Source organism: Nilaparvata lugens, chromosome 4 (genome assembly GCF_014356525.2).
Source record: "Nilaparvata lugens isolate BPH chromosome 4, ASM1435652v1, whole genome shotgun sequence".
NCBI classification, from domain to species: Eukaryota; Metazoa; Arthropoda; class Insecta; order Hemiptera; family Delphacidae; genus Nilaparvata; species Nilaparvata lugens.
In genome coordinates, this window is record NC_052507.1 from 51,527,305 (window position 1) to 51,549,692 (window position 22,388).

At 33.7% G+C, this 22,388-nt stretch overlaps 1 protein-coding gene and 1 long non-coding RNA gene across 3 annotated transcripts in view; one reads left to right on the forward strand and one right to left on the reverse strand.

The window, feature by feature from the left end:
* Nucleotides 1-878: 878 nt before the first annotated feature.
* LOC111061817 lies at nt 879-4,970 on the reverse strand. Its single transcript, XR_005571054.1, has 3 exons — nt 4,654-4,970; nt 3,936-4,022; nt 879-2,483 (listed from the first exon to the last, which is right to left on the reverse strand). It is a non-coding gene; the product is annotated as an uncharacterized LOC111061817 (long non-coding RNA).
* A 39-nt stretch (nt 4,971-5,009) lies between these two features.
* LOC111053472 (cytoplasmic polyadenylation element-binding protein 2) overlaps nt 5,010-22,388 on the forward strand; it is a 483,681-nt gene continuing 466,302 nt past the window's right edge. For both annotated transcript variants that reach the window (XM_039425785.1, XM_039425786.1), the window contains exon 1: nt 5,010-6,110. In XM_039425785.1, the coding sequence (XP_039281719.1) occupies nt 5,133-6,110 (978 nt within the window). In that variant the 5' untranslated portion in view covers nt 5,010-5,132. The remainder of the gene's footprint in view (nt 6,111-22,388) is intronic.

Here is a 22,388-nt window from a genome sequence, read left to right on the forward strand (position 1 = left end):
ATGACAGGAATCAACGTTCTACGTTTCTGAATTGTAAAATGAAGTAAGGGGCCGCATTTATGAACGTGGTTTCACAAACTTGGTCAAGTTTCCTTTGGTGGCAGATTAAATGAAGACTAGAATACTACGGTATTAATATAAACTAGAATAGTACTGATTGGCTTCTGTTATTGACAACTAAACAATAAATGGATAAGTTCGTCCTTGAAAAATTAATACCGTCCTGAAACTTGCAGAACTCACTTAAACAGTAGTAAAAAACTCAACATCATACATCTTCAATGGAAAAGAGTCATATGTGTTTTGTAAAAATACTTTAAAATAAAAACCAAATACAGTAAAACAACTTAAATTATAAATAATTAGTTTGATCTGATGAGATGAGATCAGTAAACTGAGCTGTTTCATTCATACAATGGAAAGATTTAACTGTCAATCCTTATTTAAGGAATAAGACATCACACCTGAAAAGTTACTATCCAGCACACTTCTGATACCTACCGTAAGATTCCAATAACACCAACGCTTCCCATTTCACCAATACTGACAGTTGGAATATGAAGGAAAACTCAATAAGACCCAATTACTAGCGCCAAAGATGCGCTATATTTTTCAGCTCTTCTATAGGATACATACTTTCTTATGAAGAAAAGTATACGAGCTTAATAGACGCGCCTCATAAGAATTTATGCGTTCTGAAGACGCGCTGAGTAATTTTAGTGCGTCTATGACATTCTTAAGGTGCGTACAGATTTACGCGCCGCGAACATGAGCAATTCACTTTCAATCAGCTGATGCCAAGCTTTTTATATCTGTATCTTACCGTTTCTGTAAAAATACAGATATAGTCAGCTGATTAAAAGTGAATTGATCATGTTCGCGGCGCGTATATCTATCTGTACGCACCTTTATAGTTGGACATCTCCAGCGCTAAAACTGGCCATTCACTATCCGATTTGTGATTCAATTTAGATTTTTCTCCATTTTCTTTTCAATTTCCTACTGAACCAAAGATTTTTGCTCGAGTAGGTAGACTACTAAAAAATTATCTAATCAAGTGAATATTCATAAAATAATAAGGAATCAATAAATTTTTGTTTTTAAATACGCACATCTTTATGATATAAAAATATCTCGTCAGTCAGTTTATTGAATAATGTTAACATAGAAGGTATGTCCACACATGCCTTACCGAACCTCGAACAGCGCAGCAAACCGTGAAATCCGCTGCGCATCGCGCCGTGCAGCGAACCGCACAGAGAATTTAAACAATGAAATGCAGTCAACTGGTAGATATTTTCCAATTTCATTAATGGAACATCTGTTCTGTAAATTTATTTTAGTAATTTCCACTTCAAACAAGCAGTTTTTGTAAGTGTCATTGTGATATCTGAGAACAGCTTTTCGAGACGTATATTATGTTCCAATTATTTTTTTCAACATGATTAGAATATTATTTGATTTGGACTCTCTAAACATACGTATTGTGAATTAATATATATATTATATATGAGTGATTATCCACTTCGAATCGTTAGGTAGCCTACTAAATGAATTGAAACCAAAAATGAAGAATTTAAATAGAACAGGCTAATATTAATTATAAATATCTGGTAACAAAGTATTTTAGGTAAAGGTATAAATTAATCACGAAAAATTAATATTATTCACCTAGATTATTCGCTAAAAAGGCTAAATGTTTTAATTTCAATAGTGTATCCTCTTCGTGACTTTAAATATACGGTACTGGAGAATTCATTAAAATAAATAAGAGTATGGAATCTATTACAGTCAATTTATGATTAGTTAATCAAATTAATTATCAGTAAAAGATAAAAAGATGTTTATAATTTTTATAGGAATAATTAAATTGGATGAATTATGATAGTTCTCAGTTTATGGTCAACAATATTTTAACATTAGATTTTATCCATTCATTGATTTTTTAGAAGTTATTCTATTTGAATTAAAAATTATTTATCAGTTCCTATCAATTATTACTATTCATGAAAATGAATTTTCGCTGCGCTGTTCGAGTTTCGTCTCGGCATGTGTGGACATACCTTACGTGTATTGCGATATTGTTATGTATTCTTGCTAAATGCTCATGAAAATAATAAAAAGATCGATTGATTGAAAAACAAAAGAAAAGACTAGTAGGTAGTGAGTTAGTTTGGCAATGTGTCTCCGTCCACGTTTGGTTTTGTTTCGTCCACGTTTGGTTTCGTTTGGTCCACGCCTGAGTTCACTGTTTCACCGAATAAGTTGCTCGTATACTTGGAAGGAGGGCGGTTTAAAGCTAATTCCATCTGAAAGATCTTGAGGCTCATGAGGTGCTTTTCCCTCTCCATCAGTTCAATTTGGAGCATGAGTTTCTGTCGCTTCAATGCAAGCAACTGCTCATCAGCATCTGGTTCCTGGTCAGAATCTTCTGATGAAGAATCATACCAACTCTCTGCAACCAAATCCTCGCCGTTTGGAACCTGTGTTGATGAAATTGTAGTCAATATTAATGAAGGTTCAGCTAAGTACAATTATTATTTGTTTCTCAAAGACTATTTTAATTTGAAATGTCTCATAGACAATATAAAAATAAGCATCCCCTGTCCAGCAAACAGCAGTGAAGCAAAACAGCAAAGTACCCTTTTTTAAAAGCATTGCGCAATTGGTTACATATTAAAAATATTCCTTTTAAAATACTTATTTTTAGATGAACACGTTGAACCAGTCTTGCTAATTAGTTGTATAAAAAACAAAGCCACATTCGCACCAAATGTGCCAGGGCTGGCGCTTAGAATACTGCTTTTCTAACCATAGAATGTGTTGTATATAAATAGTTGACAATAGAGCTTCATACAATAGTGGAAATCACTTCAAATTATCAACTTTCCTTATAAATAACATTTATGTATCCCATTCAACAAATGTTGACTTTTTCAAGTGAATCTCTGGATAGAAACACATGCGCTTATAACACCTTCCCATACAACAATGATAGGATTGAGGCTGATACTGTGTGATTCATTACGAACAAAGCTAGTAGGCTTAGCTAATACCACACAAGATGGATAAGTTTTTCCAAAAATAATGATAAAGATTTATTATTATAGTTTCTTCCTCTATGCTAATGCTCCACGATCACCACGTGATCACCAATAATACTCTCCAAGTATGTTACACAGATGTTGGCCAATGCTATGAACAGGAGCGGCTAAAGAACGGTTCCCCGTGGTGGGAGGGGGGTTTGGCATTCATGGGGGGAAAATAGGAAATTTTTATTCAAACTAATCCACCCCCTCCCAACCGCTATTTACTTGTTTTTATCAACGATTTTTCAGGTTTTTTATTCTTAAAATAACTTTCTCTGTAGCGTACTTTGGATTGATTCGAGAGCACAGAAATTGCATTGAACTGGGATATCAAAATTTTGAGGATAAATTTAGTGAATAAACTGACTCTCACAAGGTTACAAATCTAATGACTTATTGGTTGTGAAAAACAAGTTTAGTTTTTGCCTCACTTTGCAAGAACGGTATTTCATGGGTTTTCTGTTATTTCATAATTACAAAATTTTCAACACAAATATGTTAGTCAAACATTTAAAAATCAAAATTTAACAGAAAAATAGTACCGACCTTCCTAAGGTAGTGTTCACTCATTAAAAAAAAATGCACATGGGAGAACACTCTTAAAGGAATTATTCTTTCCAAGTTTACAATTCTACCAGGAAGCTGGGCTTTCCAAATGGGAAGTTGTGCTTCCCAATTTATATCAAATGTCGGTCTCTAACAAATTTGCTCTGTCAAAAATCTGTCCATTGAGTAAAACAGTTTTATAATACTCACTGTACCCTTAATAGATTTGTTTATTATTCAAACATTAAGTACTATTATTTGTATTGTAAATCATTATGACAAATATTAAAATTGTATTACCATTGTTGATTTAATGATGTTAAAGATGAAAAGATTCTAATTGACTGTTATAGGCCTTTCTTCTTTCTCTTATCCTTTTCAAGGCTTCTGCAATAAAATAAATTTTGTTGATTAGATTTATAAATATTCTGATGAAATAAATTCCACGTGTATCTCCAATTATCTCTCTGAAGACACAAGTCTCAATAACTCATGTTAACATAATATTGTTGGCTTTGTTCCTTTGTTGGTAGGCTATCTATGCCTATTAGAAAATGTATCAAAAACAAATGGGCTTACTCCATTCAGATATATGAATTTGGTCTATAATAGAAATATGATCAGCTATGAAGAGATAAAAAAATGTAAAAATAAATAATAGATCTGACTATGAAAAACTAAAACTTAACTCAATAAAAACAAAATTAAACTCAAAGTTGCCTTTAAATAATTATATTTGTTCAAACATTGCTTAATTTTTCAAATAACATTCCTCGTTATTAATTATCGACAGAACGTTTGTAAAGAGATTAACATAAATAGCTACCACGTGTAACCTACAGTAGTAGGCATAACTAACTAATCTCACAAAGTAAACAAATTATAAAAATATACCATAGGTTATAAAAACAATCAATACAAATGAGACTATACTAAGCAAAAATAAAATTTCAGTATTAAGTTACTTAGAATTATTATGTTCTTATTCATATACCTGTGAGCTACAAACATAGCCTACCTTTTATCAGACGAGGGTAGTATATAACCTTAGCACGATAATTGTGGCTAATAACTCAATTTATTGTGATTGGACAATTCACAATAATATAATGATTGATGAAAAAATATACAGAAATACGTCGTGACTGTTCAAGTTTTGATTTGTTCACTGTTTATAATAACATAACCTCAAACAAATAGTCGATAATCCATTTGAATTTTTGTGAGTAAACAAGCGCACAAGCACAACTGGCCAATGAAGTAGCAGGAGACAAAATTCGTCTGCCCAATGGCAACATATGTAACAACAGCTGGCATCGTACAGTGCTGCTGCTGGTGGTGAATTGAAGAAGCAAACGCTAGCAGACGATTCAACGCTCGCCGAGTTCTGCTCATTGAAAGTGAACTGGTGTAGACGACGGATGGTGTACGTGTGCGTGTGATTGTTCAAGTTATCCCCCATAAATAGTAAGAAATTATTCGCTGTAACAACCTCTAATGGGGGATTACAAATTTAGTGTTAATTCTAGCGTAAGTTCAGTGTCATCAGTGGAATTTCCCGTAAGCACGACCAGTAATTCATCGTTGTTTTTTACCACGCCTACATCTGTGCCAGAGTCGGTTCAGTCCCTGCAACACACAGCAATGCAAGATGATCTCTTAATTGAAAAATCCACCGTCAAAAGTCAGCTATCCGCGCCAAATTCCGATCTGAATGGGGACCAGATCCTTAAAGCCAAAGAGGAGGATAGCTCGCCAGTCAATCTAGGCGGCGTACAGTCTGATAAGCCAAATGATCAGGGCCAGTTAGGAGGCCCGGTTGTCACCACATCTCTACAGTTACCGTCTGGATATAATGTTTCTGAGCCTAGTCATGTGATAAATTCTAGTAATTCTTCTTCCGCAAGTCTGTGGTCAACCGGTCCAATGGAGGATGCTCTGCTGCACAGTTTGAATGTACCCACCGTCAATGGAACTCTTACTTTTCAAAACTTCCCACCTACTAATCCCAACACTCTTTATAACACAAATATGGGTCCTCAAATGGCAGGACTGCCGCAGACCCAGGTACAGCCGCCCCAGCAAAGAAGGGCAATTACTGCTTCTCACAATTTTCCGCATAATATGTCCCGGCACATTCAGCAGCAGGCGCAAAACATGTACATGCCAAACAAGGGCTACACTTCTTGGTCCCAGCCGCAGCAGAATACCTGGTCTCCCGGTCCGCAGAGTCAGTCCAATGTGACTGGCATGTCTCCCTGGAGCCGCGGACGGTCGGTGCCTAACCTCAATCCTTTGCAGCCGATGGCCAATCGCAAACCTAGTCCGACTTTTAATCATCAGCATTCCGGCTTGGTCATTTCTCCCAAGTTTAGACGCAGTACTTCTTATCCGGGAAAAGGCATATTTCCGCAGCCGCCTACGTTCGAGATCACCAACATGGATGAGAACCGAGAAATGCTTCTTCCATATCAGGTAAATGCATATTTTTAATTTCTTATAACATATACAATACCAGTGTTAAGTTAATTTGAATTGCAAAATTGTTGAGGCACTTTATTTAAAAATACAGTGTAGAAGTTGATTCATCAAGCCGGTGACTTTTAAAATTAAGCAAGTGAAACTAGTAAATCAACTTTGTCCAACGATTGCTTTATTCTATTAGTTTTTCTAACCTATTAAGTAGAACTTACTGTTTTATAACTAGACCTTGTTCTCATTATTTGTTGATAGTTCAACTCATCAATTCCAAGTTTGAAGCTTACAATGGCCTCATACTTTATGTATGAGAATACATAAAAGCTATGAAAATATTTCCATTACATTTTAATAACAGAGTTTGTATCTGTGATTCAAATTTCACCCGCTTTGTCTGTGTCGTCTGCAAGCTAACCAAAACATTTTTTTCGTTTATGTTTAGTTACGGTATCGTAATTAGTTTTTACAGTTAGATTTAGTTGAAGCGGTAGAATAAGCTTGATTAAATAATGTGTATGAATTAGCTTTTGTCGGTATGTGATAGCCCTGTTTCAATCCATTAGCCTAGCCAGTGTCTTTATTGATTTTGTCGCAAGCTGGAGCTATGACATAACCTCACTTGGCGACTTGGCCGTTCTCCCTGCATTTCGTTCCGTATTTTATTACATCTTCTAAATTCGGTCTCATATATGAAACAACCATTTTCTTAGTACACTATTAATAATATCAATGTAAGTTTCTACTAATTCAACTACGTAAATTTGTAAAAACATCAGTAATCTTTTCCAAATGTTTTAAAAATCAACTTGTCCAATAAATAATATTCTTTACTGCACAATACGGTGATATGAATTATTTTATCGTATAATGAGCTTGAAAAGATTAGGGTTCCCAATCAATAAGGCTTATTATTCCTCACCAGTTATCACTAAATTAGCTGTATTAAAATAATCAACTTGACTTCAGAAGCACATTAAAGATCTCGCCCTGCGCTTAGGCTACTCTATGTAGGCTTACATTAAATCGAGTTTGCATAATATTGACTAGAATAAAACTTTACTACTGAATTCGAAAACTGACTAAACTTATGATTGCAAGGCAAAATGGTATTTTAGCTGTCCATACTTTTATGCAAATAAAGTACTTCACAAGCATTGGGGAACATGGAGAACCAAACTAACCATTGAGAGTGAGCTTCAAATTTCCTGTTCCCAAATGTTGATTTATCTAATTGAAGAGTAAAGCAAAGCACAACATAAACCACTCAATCTAATGTAGAAAATTTTGAAATTCAATACTACAAAAGTCTAAAATACAAATTACAGATTTATATTTATAAATTCAAATATAACGTAAATATTTATAAATATAAATGTAGGATATCTTATATTTCAAAATAAGACTCTTCCTACTCACATTATAAATTTCTGTTTATTTTTGTTTTACAACTTTCTTTTTCGCACAACATTTTTGAAAATGGCATAAATGTCCGAAACATGTTATAAAATAATTTAAAAGAATACTGAGATTCGTATTTTATTTATATTAAAAGTAGCCCTGAAGAAAAAAAGAGAGATTATAAATTTGATTTTCCCTCAGGTAGTTTTCAAAAATGAGCTCATCTTCATATTATTGTCAATTATTGTCATGTGATGAAAAAAAGATTTTTTCTATTCTTCAGTGAGAAGTAAGCACATCATCTAAACAAAATTATTTGCGATGAGAAACTTTTACTGATAGAAAAACCGTTCGGTAGATATTTTTGTTGCTTCTATGGCGCATATTGTGATCTAATTGAATTATCACTGAAGTAATAAATCTCTATTTGAGATAACGGAATCAACTCGTGTGTAATAATTCATTAGGGTACTTTTATTGGCGTTGATAATGCTCTACAATTCAATAATAATTACAATAATTTGGTGAAAAATACAATAATTTGGTGAAAAATCTTTCCAATAGGTGTAGTCTACTCTTTTAGCATAAAATATAATACATTTTTCCATTATTTATTATCTAATATTATAGTGTTGATCCTTATCAAACTTGTACAACAATACAATTATAATTAAAATGAAAAAAAAATACTTGAAGGTAGCTTAAGTAGTCTCAACTATGATGTTGGAATTAAATAAATCAAAATGAAGATAGAATTTAAAATATAACTATATTTACAAAATACACATTTATCTGTTTCGATCAGAGCTATAGTTTAGGATATGAAAATATTGCTGATTAGCAAATTTTTGCAAGATTGTAATTAAAATTAAATCAACTAGTACATATGTAATGCTTGGTTTCACCAAGCCCGGTAAAGATATTTTAAATGGAATTGAAAATAAGTGTGCACTGTTATTATCAATAGTGACCATTCGCCATAGAAATAATATGCTGCAGTGCACTGGTTGTAAAGCGTACCTGAATTGACCATGCCAGAGACAAATGATTATTACAATTAAACTTGACCGGTATGTTCACACTTCACTCTATGACCGTGCTCATATATCTCGACCGAAATGTCCGGTGAAACCGGACCTCAGAGTTATACTCCATTCTTCACTAGTTATTCATTTACGCTGTTTTTCTTCAATCTCATTCTATGGAGATTCTCCTTTATAATTCAAGTGTTGCATCCTTCTTAAGGCCCATAACACAGTCATGTATTATTCGTTTGTTTCTATTAGGCCAGTTTTTAGACTATTAAAAATATTCGATGACTATGAACGATCAAATATCTTCGATCTGACAAAGTATTTCAATAGGGCTACTTGAATGTTGATTTATTAAAGATAATTACTAGTATTCTATTTATTTTTTATATAAACATAACTAGTTTCGAGCACTTATGCCATTTTTTTTTTAAATTTTGATACTTGAAAATGGCATAAGCTTTATGAAAAACCATGTTTGACATATATGTTTACAAAAATATATAAAAAAATGTTTTATGAAAGCTGATATTATGTTTTTATGAAAAGTATAAAGATGATACTAGTAATTTTATTTAATAATTCAATCTTAGATCTGATTACTTAGTATACTTAGCATTCTCTACTGAAAATACCATTTTATGATTGTTATAGGCGGTGGCTTTACAATGAGGCTTGATAGTTTTCCAGCGCTTCCCCCACTACACGTATCCTCCCTGATGTTAACTATTTACGTTATTACACCAATTGCATGTCACTCTTTCCCTTCCTTCATGTTGTAGAAAATGTGGATTCTCCTCGTGAATTAATAAAATTGAGCACTTCACCACCAAACACCAAATTACTTGGTAAATGTCAACTTGCACCGCCGTAGTGGAATTTCTATCAATAGGAGTCGGATTTAGACTAGCGTGCCAGGCAAATGATGACGTGAACGTTGTAAATCGACCGCAGCTAAGTCCAGTAAAATTAGAGATGACGTTCTACGGTATTGGGTTCTGCATTATGTATTAGCACTGCCTCGTCTTCCCCCTTCCTCGGCCTTGCCTTGTCCATAGAATCCCAGATGCACCATGTCCATCACTCCGATTTAAATGGGGCGGTTCCATCAAGTATTAAACATGTTTGCCAGTATCAAAAAGCTTTCCAATAAAATGGTAATTGTCAGAAATCATATGTGTGAACTATACTGAACTTAGACCCATTATTAATAATTTATAAATGCACACTACAGGAATATTCCTTACGGATTGAATTATATTTTAGCCAATCAGATCATAGCCTATTAATTCATTGAATTGTAAATTTCCCCAATTATGGTTGTGATTACGAAAAATGTTAACACTTAGTTGAATTTCTTTCGTAACACTGTGGAGAAGAAATTCAACAAAGTTAATTGCACGATACAAAAAATACAAAACTGTGGATGAATTTGTTTCTGGCACTGCCAACAGAATCTCAACAGTCTCTTCAATTCTAATATTATTATCTCACTTGAATTCCAGTATCACTACCTAGTATATTTCAATATATTGGACACGTTCTCTGATTTAAGTTTTCAAATGCGCTATAAAACACTGCAACAAAATAACGGTTAGGTGAAAAAGGTATACGCGTATCAATAGAGGCCCAGCAGCATCTGTCCTTTCACGTTCGTGCAGCCTCAATTAGTTGCAAAACATAAAGGGAGTCCTTAATACATTTGACTGACCAATTTTATGACATTTTTTGTTAGTTGAATTTAAAATCGTTTTGAAGACATTAAACTAAGTTACGGAAGATTATCCAGACCCTTTTATGCACAGTCGTAGTTTGAATTTAACAGGATCAGTTAGTGGTTAAACTCGGAATGTAGGTACCGGTAACGCATAAATGAATGGGACTGTAGTGAATAATAATATATAACACATAATGAATGGGACGTTTGTGATCAAAGCTCCATGTATTCCTAGATTAGCGGTTAATACCACAGAATAAAGATACTGTTCAAAGATAACTTGATTATTTGTCTCTGTTACTACCTACTTGGACTGTGCATACACCCGCGAACCGCTAATACAGTGCATAAATCGGACTCGGATAGAGCAGTTCATAAGTACAGGCTTACAGAGAGATGTTAACAGTGAGAATAGATTCCTAGAAAATGATCCAGTTCTGGCTGATTGTATTGATCTGATGAGTGATGAGGTGAATTCTGGGGGGGGGGTGGGGGTACAGCATTCATGACGTATTCTCTGTAAAGTACAGAGGTGGCTGTGCACAATAATAGGCTGCTATAGTAGGATTCACTTCAAACTGCCAGCATTGGTTGAATAGAAAATATTTCTGTTGTTTTCAAGGAATGCTGACAGTTTCAAGTGAATCTCACTGTATTGTGACGTCATTTGTTTGCTCACGTGTTCTTTCATGAGTTTCCATCGTATTTGGACTGGGAGTGGGAGCAGTGTGTTGATCGCTGCATAGGTAGGCCTAGTCGACAGACCAACTAGGAAAATTTCAATTGAATATTGTAATCATCAATAATTTGTAGACTTCATTATTAAAAACAATGTGAATAAAAATATGAATATCAATATAATTCAAATTATAGGAACGTGAAAAATTATTTACGACCCTATTGAGGCTTGAGGGAGACTTAATGGGGACTTAATTATCCTCTTATATTGTAGTCCGAATGAAATGAACTTACCACTGACCGTTCCGAAAGAACTGCAATTTCTCGGAAACCTTCCATTTTACAGATTTACTTATGAGTAAATGTCTGGGTTGTAATTTTACATAACATGTAGTAATGCCAATAATCTATATTCACAATCCAAGTGCTATAAATTTGTTGAGATAGTACAAAAGTTGTAGTTATAATTTGGGGTTTGAAAAGTCTTCTCCATTAATTCATCATTAGAATCACGAAACCATAGACTGAGTAAACATGAATCTGAAGTATTACTTATAGAAAATTACTGTAAATTATTCAATAAAAACGTCTTAAAATTCTCGCAACTAATGATTTATTAAAGTATTTCGAGATACTAGTCTCTGTTGTTACACGATTATCAATCTCAGTAAGCCCTCAGCTTACTATGTACCGTATTTTAATAATTCAGTAATTATGACAGTTACAAGTCGTTTTTTCAATATCTTCCACTACATTACCTTCACAACACAAAAAGTAATGTAAATTCCGTATTTTAAACAACTCTAACATTTACATTAAAATGAGGTTTTTCATTTACTAACTTCCTAAGACTATACTTCCATTTAAAATGTTCTTTAATTTCATTCGACTTATCAACTTATTTAGCTTTCAAAGAAATAACGTTTTCCTCATAACTGGATTGGTTGGTGCAAGTTTTATAAGATAATTATTAGGCATGCTTGAATTATATCAGTAGTGCGTTTTATGTTGAGACAATATATTATACAGGAAGAGCAATTTATTTAGGTAAACGTACAAGGTGCGGTTACACTCAAACGATAAGAATTTGGTCGCTGATAACATTGTTCACATGACTCGAATGAGTTTAGCTCACTATCACTATTAGCAGTCAACAAATAGATTTGTAGCTCACTTTTTAAAACTTTTGTAATTTCTTTGAAAATGTTTAAATCTATTTTCTGGCATTACAATGAATCCACGGTATTTTGAAAACCTAACGGCCATCTTTGAATTAAAATTATATTATCATTCTCATTAAATTCGTTATTGTTAATAGAAGCAACTCACCAACACTACGCTATTATAACTTTTTTTATTTCACTTATCAGATCTTTTAGAAAAGGAGGTAATCATGGATCCGGCGAATTTGAAGTAGGCCTACTCGTAGATGTGTTTTTTGCTGAGTATAATGTCCTTATGATCTCCAGGCTTGTGGGACGGTAATGAGACGAATAATAAAATATGCTTTCAGCTTTAGGTGGGTTTCAAACAACCTGGAAGCGATTTTTGAACTCATAAATAATTATATTATTTTAGAGGAGTCAGACAAGTGATCACCCTTCCAACGGGGGTCTCAGTCTCATGAATTTCAACTTATAAGCGATATCTTATCAACGGACTCAACAACTTTCCTAGTTTGTTTGATCATCTCATCTCTTAACACATGCACGAGCAAAAACCTATGTGTGAAACATCAAGACAAAAAATTATCCAGTGTTAGAATATTATGACTTCAATAGAATAGCCGCCGTTATTACTTTCCTTGCCCTACCTACTACCATAGGTAATAATTGAAGTATTGCTTTCTAAGAAAAATTAAGACACCCCAATTTCATTATTTCCATTTTGTTCCATTCCAATTGAATGTTGTTATAATTAATGTATTAATTCTAATTAGTTGGATACATTAATGATCCATGTAAAAATTGAATTCAGCTGCTTATTTACTCATCAGTAGTAACTGTATTTAGTGTTCTGATTTTATTTGCTACTAGCTGGCCCGGCGAACTCCGTACCGCCAAATAGTTAATGCATCTCATGACAAATTAGCTGGATGCACACCTGAGGAGGCGCGATGCGGCATTTTGCATCCAGGTGCTTCTTGCTTATTGGTTTTGAATAGCAGATGCTATTATTCATATTATTCCAATTATTAATTTTAATGGATTCTATTTATATAGATAATTTTCCAACTGCAAAATAAATAATTCGCTAAAAATCAATTAATTCTAAACACCGAAAACATCAAAATTATTCGAAACAAAGCAATGTCTTTGCTTTTCACATGCTTATTACAAAGCGCATGTAATAAATCTTTAAAATAAGGCCGCACTACTGGATGGTTACACACAAAATAGTCATTTTGTTTTCAATCGTTTGGAATAAAATGCATGGGCGATTATGGAGCAACACACACTCATATATTTATATAATGTACTAGATTTTGTGTAAAAATTTGTGTAATCTATGTTATCAATATGGCTCGAATGCAAAGAAATTATTAATCATATAATCTAAGCAATATTTTGGCATTTTTTGTAAGATCTATTTGAATTTAATGGCGGAGGATTGGGATATTTAAATTTTATGCTAATTTGAAAGTCGGAAAGAGGATCTGTAAAACTTGAGAAGGAAGAACCAGCACTCGCCAGCCAGATGCCACCATAAGAGGACCCCAAATATTTTAGAGCGAAGTACCTTATTAATAATTTTGTAAAAATTAAAGTTAAAGTAAATTATTAAATTTCTTAAAAGACTTCGTGATGCTATTGTGAAGCAGAAGTCATTTTTCATTTTAATTAAATTTATAACCCCTTGGAGGAGACGATTCCGGCTACCATATTCCCGGACCACATGGAGTTGGATCGACATCGGCGGCTTACAAGAAGATTTTCGACACGTGAGTGATTAAATTTGAATTTAGTGATGGGCGCCCTAGTGCTTCGAAATAATCTGATGATCAAAGCTAGCTCGCCGAAAGGGTTATTATAAATTGAGAAATTAATAAGAGTAATACTTGCGCAAGTAAAAATTAGTATTAAAGGTATTTAATTGAAAGAAAAATATATAGATCAATATTTTAGAAATTTCTATTTAATCAAAGAAGTACGAAATCTAGGCTATTAAACATATGCATATAATATTTAATTTTTTGCAATACAATTTGCGATAATTTATCATAGTTCTAATTCACTAGATGAATGGCTCTACCTATTCCGTCAGGTGCCGAATCTTGCACCCTGAGATAAAAATATATATTCGATACAAATAAATCTACTAAATACTAGAGATTTTAATATATATATATTTGGATTATTAGTGGCTAATTTATCAAGCTGATCTTAGAGCACATATTTTTGATTGAATTATCCAAGTCGACAAGTATTAGCAAGTGCATGTCGCAGCTACATGCAAAAGAATGCATATGATTTTAAGATAAAGGCACATGGTAATGATTCGTGCCATAAATCTAGAATATAAAGTTTAGCCTGTGATATTTTGCTGATATAAAATTATTGTTCTATTTTTATATTATATTTTTTATCGCTCTATATATATTTTTTGCCTCGATTGATCTTTGCATTATTTATGTAATATATGTATGAAACTTTCATGGTGTGCAATTTATTTTTTATTCCTCAACTCTATAGTATAAGTATCATTTATATATATATTTATTATTTATTGAATTACAAGAGTTATTGGAGAAGCCCATATCTAGGCCTATCAAGATTTTTTAAGACTGAATACTATTAGAAAACCACGACCTAATTATATTAAATCTCATGCTTTACCGACTGATGCCAAGCAGGAGGCTAATCGTTATTTAAATATAAAGAATAACGTGACACAAAGACATGTCGTACCAACGTGGGACTGATGATGAGAGCCAAGCTCATTGAATAATTATTTGAAATTAAGTCAATAACCATATTGAAAATTATAGATAACTTATACGAGTTGTGAGGAAAACTGGCGAAGGGAAATTTGTATTACTTTTTGGGGAATCAATAGCTTTAAATAAAGAGAAATTATATGTTTTAAAGAAAATTTTATATTATTAGTACTGTAAAAATTACCTGTTTATAGAGAGAGATTATATTTTATGGGCCTAAACTGCTAGTCAGAAATCAATGAATAGTATTATTATATTATAAGAGCTTAAGTAATAAATAGGTTACCTGGCTTGTAATGTCCATAGGCCTATCCTCATTTGTGTCCTTATTAATGCCTTGTTGGCCAAAACTTTCACTTTTTTAACAAACACTTGACACTTAATCCATTTTTAAAATATGAGTCTCTTTTCGTCCACGCAAAGTAAGGTAGCAGACACACTGCAGACGGCGATAGTAGCGGAGATCGACGCTGAGGGGGCGCGATGGAGTCCAACGCCCAGATCTCTTCAATCACCGCCAAGAATCCTGTGAACAGTAATAAACCGTTAAATGTCTCCCAAGAAGCAATAAGAAGGGTTATAGTAGAGGGGATGATCAAGTCATTTTCTAATAGTTTAGAAAAAACAATGACCATGGTAATGAAGGACTTGAAGGCGGAAATGAAGGAAATGCGGGAATCATTGAAGGATACATCGGTAAGAACGGGTAAGGAAACTGCGGACACAATATCAGCATCTACCGCTGAAAATCAAGAACTAATTACAACCGATTTAACAGCAAAAATAGATACTGTCACTTGTGAGTTAAACGAAAGAATAGATAACCTACCAGCACAAAACACTTCGCAAATTCATGAAATAGCTCACCCAAATTCTGATACAAATCAAACATAGTACAACTTGAAGGTCAAATACATCAATTTCCGCACGAGAATATAGAGCCTATTCCCATAGCAACGTTTGATTCACTACACAGTTTCAATGAATTAGGCCGTTTTGACAATACAGACCGCTATCTCCAACCTAAAGAATTTATAGATCAGATAAAACTAATTCAATCATTAACACCCACCTCTTGGAATTTTTGGCGTCTTCGTTTGACTAGTTTATTGATTGGCGAACCCCTGATGTTCTTTCGGAGTAGAGCCCATGAATTTACATCATTGGATGAGTTTGTAGCTGTCTTCCTGGAACAGTATTGGAGCAGAAGTAAACAGTTGGACGTGCTAGCGGACATTATATCATGCGATTTCAACCCTAACTTAGACGGTGCATGTACCACTTTCGTCACTGCCCTACAGTTTAAAAATTCTCAATTGAGCGAGCCCATTAATGAATCGGCATTAGCAAGTATTATTTTAAAGAAGCTACCGTATCAAGTTAGAATGGCACTCGCCACACAACCCATTACTGATTGCAAGCAGCTGATAAATCATTTATATGGCATACAGTCTGTGATGGCAATATCAAACCACCGTTCAGACCAGAGATACGCACAAAATCAACATAACTCAAAATTTAATCAGTATAACAGCCAAAATTATGAATCAGTACCATATGATTGCTCACGATCTACCCCTCAATTTAAACGCCGCTATAATCATAATCAAAATAACAGCTGGAATAATAGAAGTTTTCAGAATCGTCAAACAAACCATTATCCACAGCAAACCTATGAAAGAAATTATTATTATGGCCATGATCGATTTAACACAAATAATGATTACACTCAGAATAATTATAATAGAAATTACAAACCGCCACCTCATCAAATAAGTACAAACTACACATTAGAGCATGCGTCCAGATCAAATCACCAAAAAACACAGAACCCAACACCCAACAACCCGCCACCAGATATACAGAAAACTACAGCTAATAAACCAGGACTATATGATACCCCCGATATAACACCTACAAGCTCCAATGAAACAAACAACGAAATCAAGAAATTTCAACATCATACACCACCTTTAGAAATGATTTACCGAAAATAGTATTAGAAGAACCGAAGCCAATACCAGATAAACCACCACCAAAAACCAGCTGTAAGCATCAATCCCTACTGAGCATCCTGTTCCCCGCCGACAATCCATCACCGCAGGTAGAGCAGCCCGCACATCAAGAGACCGCCACCATACTAACCGCTTTGAAAGTCACACTCGCGCATCAAGAGACCGCCACCGCACCCGCGCATCATTCGACCCCACCAAGGCACCCCAATGAACCCAGGATAGAGTACCAAGAGGATGACACCAGGGAGGACGGACTACCGGATAAGAGGAGCGACCACCGCAAGGCCCGGAGACGGAAGCGCCCGAGGACACCGGACGGCCGACATCAGGACGGAGAGGACGGCATTCGGGAGAGGAGCATGCATCGCAAGGCCCGGAGGCGGAAGAAGCGACGAAGGAGGAACCGCGCGCGCCGATGGAAGCCGCACGCACGGTTCAAACGCCCGAGGGAGGATACCGGACCGGGACCAGGTTGGAGAACAGACCACCGACGGCATGCATCCGCGGCACATACGTTTTAAGAGAGCCAATCAACGATGTGACCGGAAGAATGGGCTAGAGAAATGGGATAAAAACGGAGCTACTAAAAGGACTACTACGGATTCATGCATGGGCAACAAGGAAATGGAAGATGGACTAATGAAGAATGGAAAGTGCTTAATAAGAGTGAAAGAAACAAGGAATTATATTAATAAAATGGAAGTACCTGACTATTATATGTGGAAAGATTATATTATTAAAGAACTGATTAGTGTTTTGATTTATTGTATTGTGTGGATTACCATGGCTGTGATAATATTGAAAAGTGATGCTATAATTAAGACCGTGTTATTGTTGAAAGAGTTTATTAGTGTTGATTGGAAGTGTTGTATTATTGAATTGTTTATTATGATGATGAAGCCTAATAATGAATTTAAGTGGGTAGTATTGAAAGAAAATAAATGGAAGACTTTGGATCAATTAAAAGAAATTATTATTAAAGGAACAAGGAATTATTTAAAGGAATACACCAGATACCAGGGCTTTAAATTCATGAAGATAAATTATCAATTAGGACAGCCTCACAAATCAACAGCAGATAACCTCACCAGGCCTACAACATCTACAAACAGAATGCAAGAAGATGCAAGTAAGCCACGAAATTTCTACATACCATATCACAGAATTTGAAATAAATATGATAAGAAAATCAAGGAAAACATTATTATCAAACCGATTACTAACCTTCCTTAATAAATTTAATATTGGTATAGGACCTCGTGGCAACAATCCAATGTTTTATTCCTTCCAGCCGTTAGAAGCCTGCAATAAGGAAAAGAACAATTTTAAATATGTAATTAAATTATATACATCAGATAAAAAAGGACACAAGCGGGGATAATAAAATTAAAATTTGTTAATTACCTTTTTAAGAGAAAAATTGAGCAGTTAGGTTAGTTATGAAAGTCGATAGCAAATTCTGATGTAACATGTAGCACTATGAATGTAGAACAGCGACCAGCTGACCAAAGCCACCCAAATCAAATGAATGTAATGTCTGTTGAACATATGTTTATAAAAAGAAGTACTGTACCCAAAGAGTTATTTATTATTGTTATTTATTATATTTATTAATGTCGATATATTTATTTATATGTTTTTATATTTATTACTTTTAATTATGCCACGTTTGTTACCTGAAAAGACTTAAAGTGAATACCAGTTACCAAAACCAAAGAGCCATTAGCAAAAGAAAGTATTGTACCTGATGTATAGAAAATTATTTATATTAAGACCTAAGAAATACTATAAGATATAAGCCCAGAAGTTTATGAATCGAAATTATTGTCTAAAAGGAATCATTTATGAGAATTATGAAATGTGTGTAGTTAAGTTGGCGGCCCTGCAAGCGGCGAATTTAAAAATTACTATGTTTTAAGTGTTGTCAGGAGGAGTGCGTTTAGAAGTTTATATTTATGATATTTTATGTGTGTTGAGGAGGAGAATTTGTTATTGTATTTGATAAAGGTATAAAGGAGATGCAGCAAATATGTCTGCGAACTGTGATAGAAGTATGAGAGTATAATTTATAAATAAAGTATAGTGTATATCATGTATTGAAGGGTGGGTTTTCATTAAAAACATTGTGATTCTCAAATATTTTGAATTCAAACCCAGGGGCGCGTGTAACATATTTAAATCTGGGTAGATGAAAAGCCCTAACAGAAATAGTAATAGGTCTAAAAATAAAGTAATTGGCTAATATCGCCAAGCAGATAATAAACAAGATTAGATAGCATCAGCTTGTTCTGGCTAAATGGTACAAGAACTTAAAAAGGATTTGAAGGAAGTTTACTACTCATAAATAGATTATTTATAAAATATTTGAAGATTGAGGTTATATAGATGTATTCACGGATCGGTGACCTAGAGATCGATCAAACCGAAGAACGTAGAATCTGACCAAAACCCCTTGGCAGAGCTTTATTGCATTCGGATGGTGTGCAATGTGAAAAAACACCCGTCCACGTGGCTAATTATTAGGTAGCATGGAATTAATATTAATATATAGAATATTAACTAGCATGCAAAGAGCATAAATAAAAAACCAAATAAAAATAATTTAATGTATTCAGGAAATAAGAGTTACCAGGCGCATGAATACCTAATAAAATTTGCATGCACCAATAGTAAAACGGCAGTTAATAGGCGGCAACTGTAGGCCAATTCAAAAATATTTATATATATTTATATAAATGTACTAGATTTTGTGTAAAAATTGTGTAATCTATGTTATCAATATGGCTCGAATGCAAAGAAATTATTAATCATATAATCTAAGCAATATTTTGGCATTTTTTGTAAGATCTATTTGAATTTAATGGCGGAGGATTGGGATATTTAAATTTTATGCTAATTTGAAAGTCGGAAAGAGGATCTGTAAAACTTGAGAAGGAAGAACCAGCACTCGCCAGCCAGATGCCACCATAAGAGGACCCCAAATATTTTAGAGCGAAGTACCTTATTAATAATTTTGTAAAAATTAAAGTTAAAGTAAATTATTAAATTTCTTAAAAGACTTCGTGATGCTATTGTGAAGCAGAAGTCATTTTTCATTTTAATTAAATTTATAACCCCTTGGAGGAGACGATTCCGGCTACCATATTCCCGGACCACATGGAGTTGGATCGACATCGGCGGCTTACAAGAAGATTTTCGACACGTGAGTGATTAAATTTGAATTTAGTGATGGGCGCCCTAGTGCTTCGAATTAATCTGATGATCAAAGCTAGCTCGCCGAAAGGGTTATTATAAATTGAGAAATTAATAAGAGTAATACTTGCGCAAGTAAAAATTAGTATTAAAGGTATTTAATTGAAAGAAAAATATATAGATCAATATTTTAGAAATTTCTATTTAATCAAAGAAGTACGAAATCTAGGCTATCAAACGTATGCATACAATATTTAATTTTTTGCAATACAATTTGCGATAATTTATCATAGTTCTAATTCACTAGATGAATGGCTCTACCTATTCCGTCAGGTGCCGAATCTTGCACCCTGAGATAAAAATATATATTCGATACAAATAAATCTACTAAATACTAGAGATTTTAATATATATATATATTTGGATTATTAGTGGCTAATTTATCAAGCTGATCTTAGAGCACATATTTTTGATTGAATTATCCAAGTCGACAAGTATTAGCAAGTGCATGTCGCAGCTACATGCAAAAGAATGCATATGATTTTAAGATAAAGGCACATGGTAATGATTCGTGCCATAAATCTAGAATATAAAGTTTAGCCTGTGATATTTTGCTGATATAAAATTATTGTTCTATTTTTATATTATATTTTTTATCGCTCTATATATATTTTTTGCCTCGATTGATCTTTGCATTATTTGTGTAATATATGTGTGAAATTTTCATGGTGTGCAATTTATTTTTTATTCCTCAACTCTATAGTATAAGTATCATTTATATATATATTTATTATTTATTGAATTACAAGAGTTATTGGAGAAGCCCATATCTAGGCCTATCAAGATTTTTTAAGACTGAATACTATTAGAAAACCACGACCTAATTATATCAAATCTCATGCTTTACCGACTGATGCCAAGCAGGAGGCTAATCGTTATTTAAATATAAAGAATAACGTGACATGGTTTTGAATAGCAGATGCTATTATTCATATTATTCCAATTATTAATTTTAATGGATTCTATTTATACAGTTAATTTTCCAACTGCAAAATAAATAATTCGCTAAAAATCAATTAATTCTAAACACCGAAAACATCAAAATTATTCGAAACAAAGCAATGTCTTTGCTTTTCACATGCTTATTACAAAGCGCATGTAATAAATCTTTAAAATAAGGCCGCACTACTGGATGGTTACACACAAAATAGTCATTTTGTTTTCAATCGTTTGGAATAAAATGCATGGGCGATTATGGAGCAACACACACTCTTGTCTACAATCTTCCGACGGCTATTGGATGACGCAATGATTATAACAGCTGATTTTTATTCCTGTGTGTGGCCAGCTCACAAATCTTCTCCCATAAGGATTACATGTAAACTTTGAAGGATCGATGGAAAAAGTCCTGAAATCAGATTATAAATTTGATAGGCCATAAACCTGGTCCTGAACATAACGAACACAACTAAAAAATCATCAAATTCGCTGCACACATAAAAAAGTTATTGAATGTCAAAATTTGAGGCTCGATTTTTATTTATATAGATTTTAATCTGAACATTTATACAATATCAATATAAGAATTTCATTCTTATAACGCTGTTCTCCCTTATATTGATGATTTTGTCATTTTCCCAGTTTTATTAATTTATTAGACTCTAACTCTAGTTCATGAGCAAACTAGCTGAAGCCAAGTTTCAGTTTTGACGTCAAACCCTATAAATCTGATCGGATGTGAACTATTGAAGCACTGACTGGACTTGAGCGTAGCTCTGGATAGGCATTTGACTCACTTTCAACTCTAGTCCTAAGTGCACTTAAAAACTTGGCATATTATTTGCGAAGTCGTATAATCCTCAACTTGCAAAGCTTGGTACAGTCGTCAAATGGAGCTAAACTTTGAGCTTGCCGAGCGGACTTCGAACACCAACTTAATCTCATTAGCTGAAAGCATTAGGCTAATCGGAGTTGTTCCCGGGTTTGTTGCAACTGAAAACTACGGATGGTTCAGTTCTAAAATTGGCAATACATACCCAAGTATATATATATTCTACTGTAGTTTCACTGTAACAAGTTGCTAGTTTGTTTTAATTTTTGCTCTGTTAGTTAGGTGTTTACACACCTAAGTAAAACCATAGAGAAAAGATACCGTGGTAGAAATTAAAATGATTTCGGTTTTCACTTAAGAAAATATATGTAACGTATTTGTGAACTACAGCTATCACATCATGATAAAACATAACAAATTTCTTCGTGATAAATGGATGTACGGTTCTTACCCGAGTTTAAATTCTGCATTATATA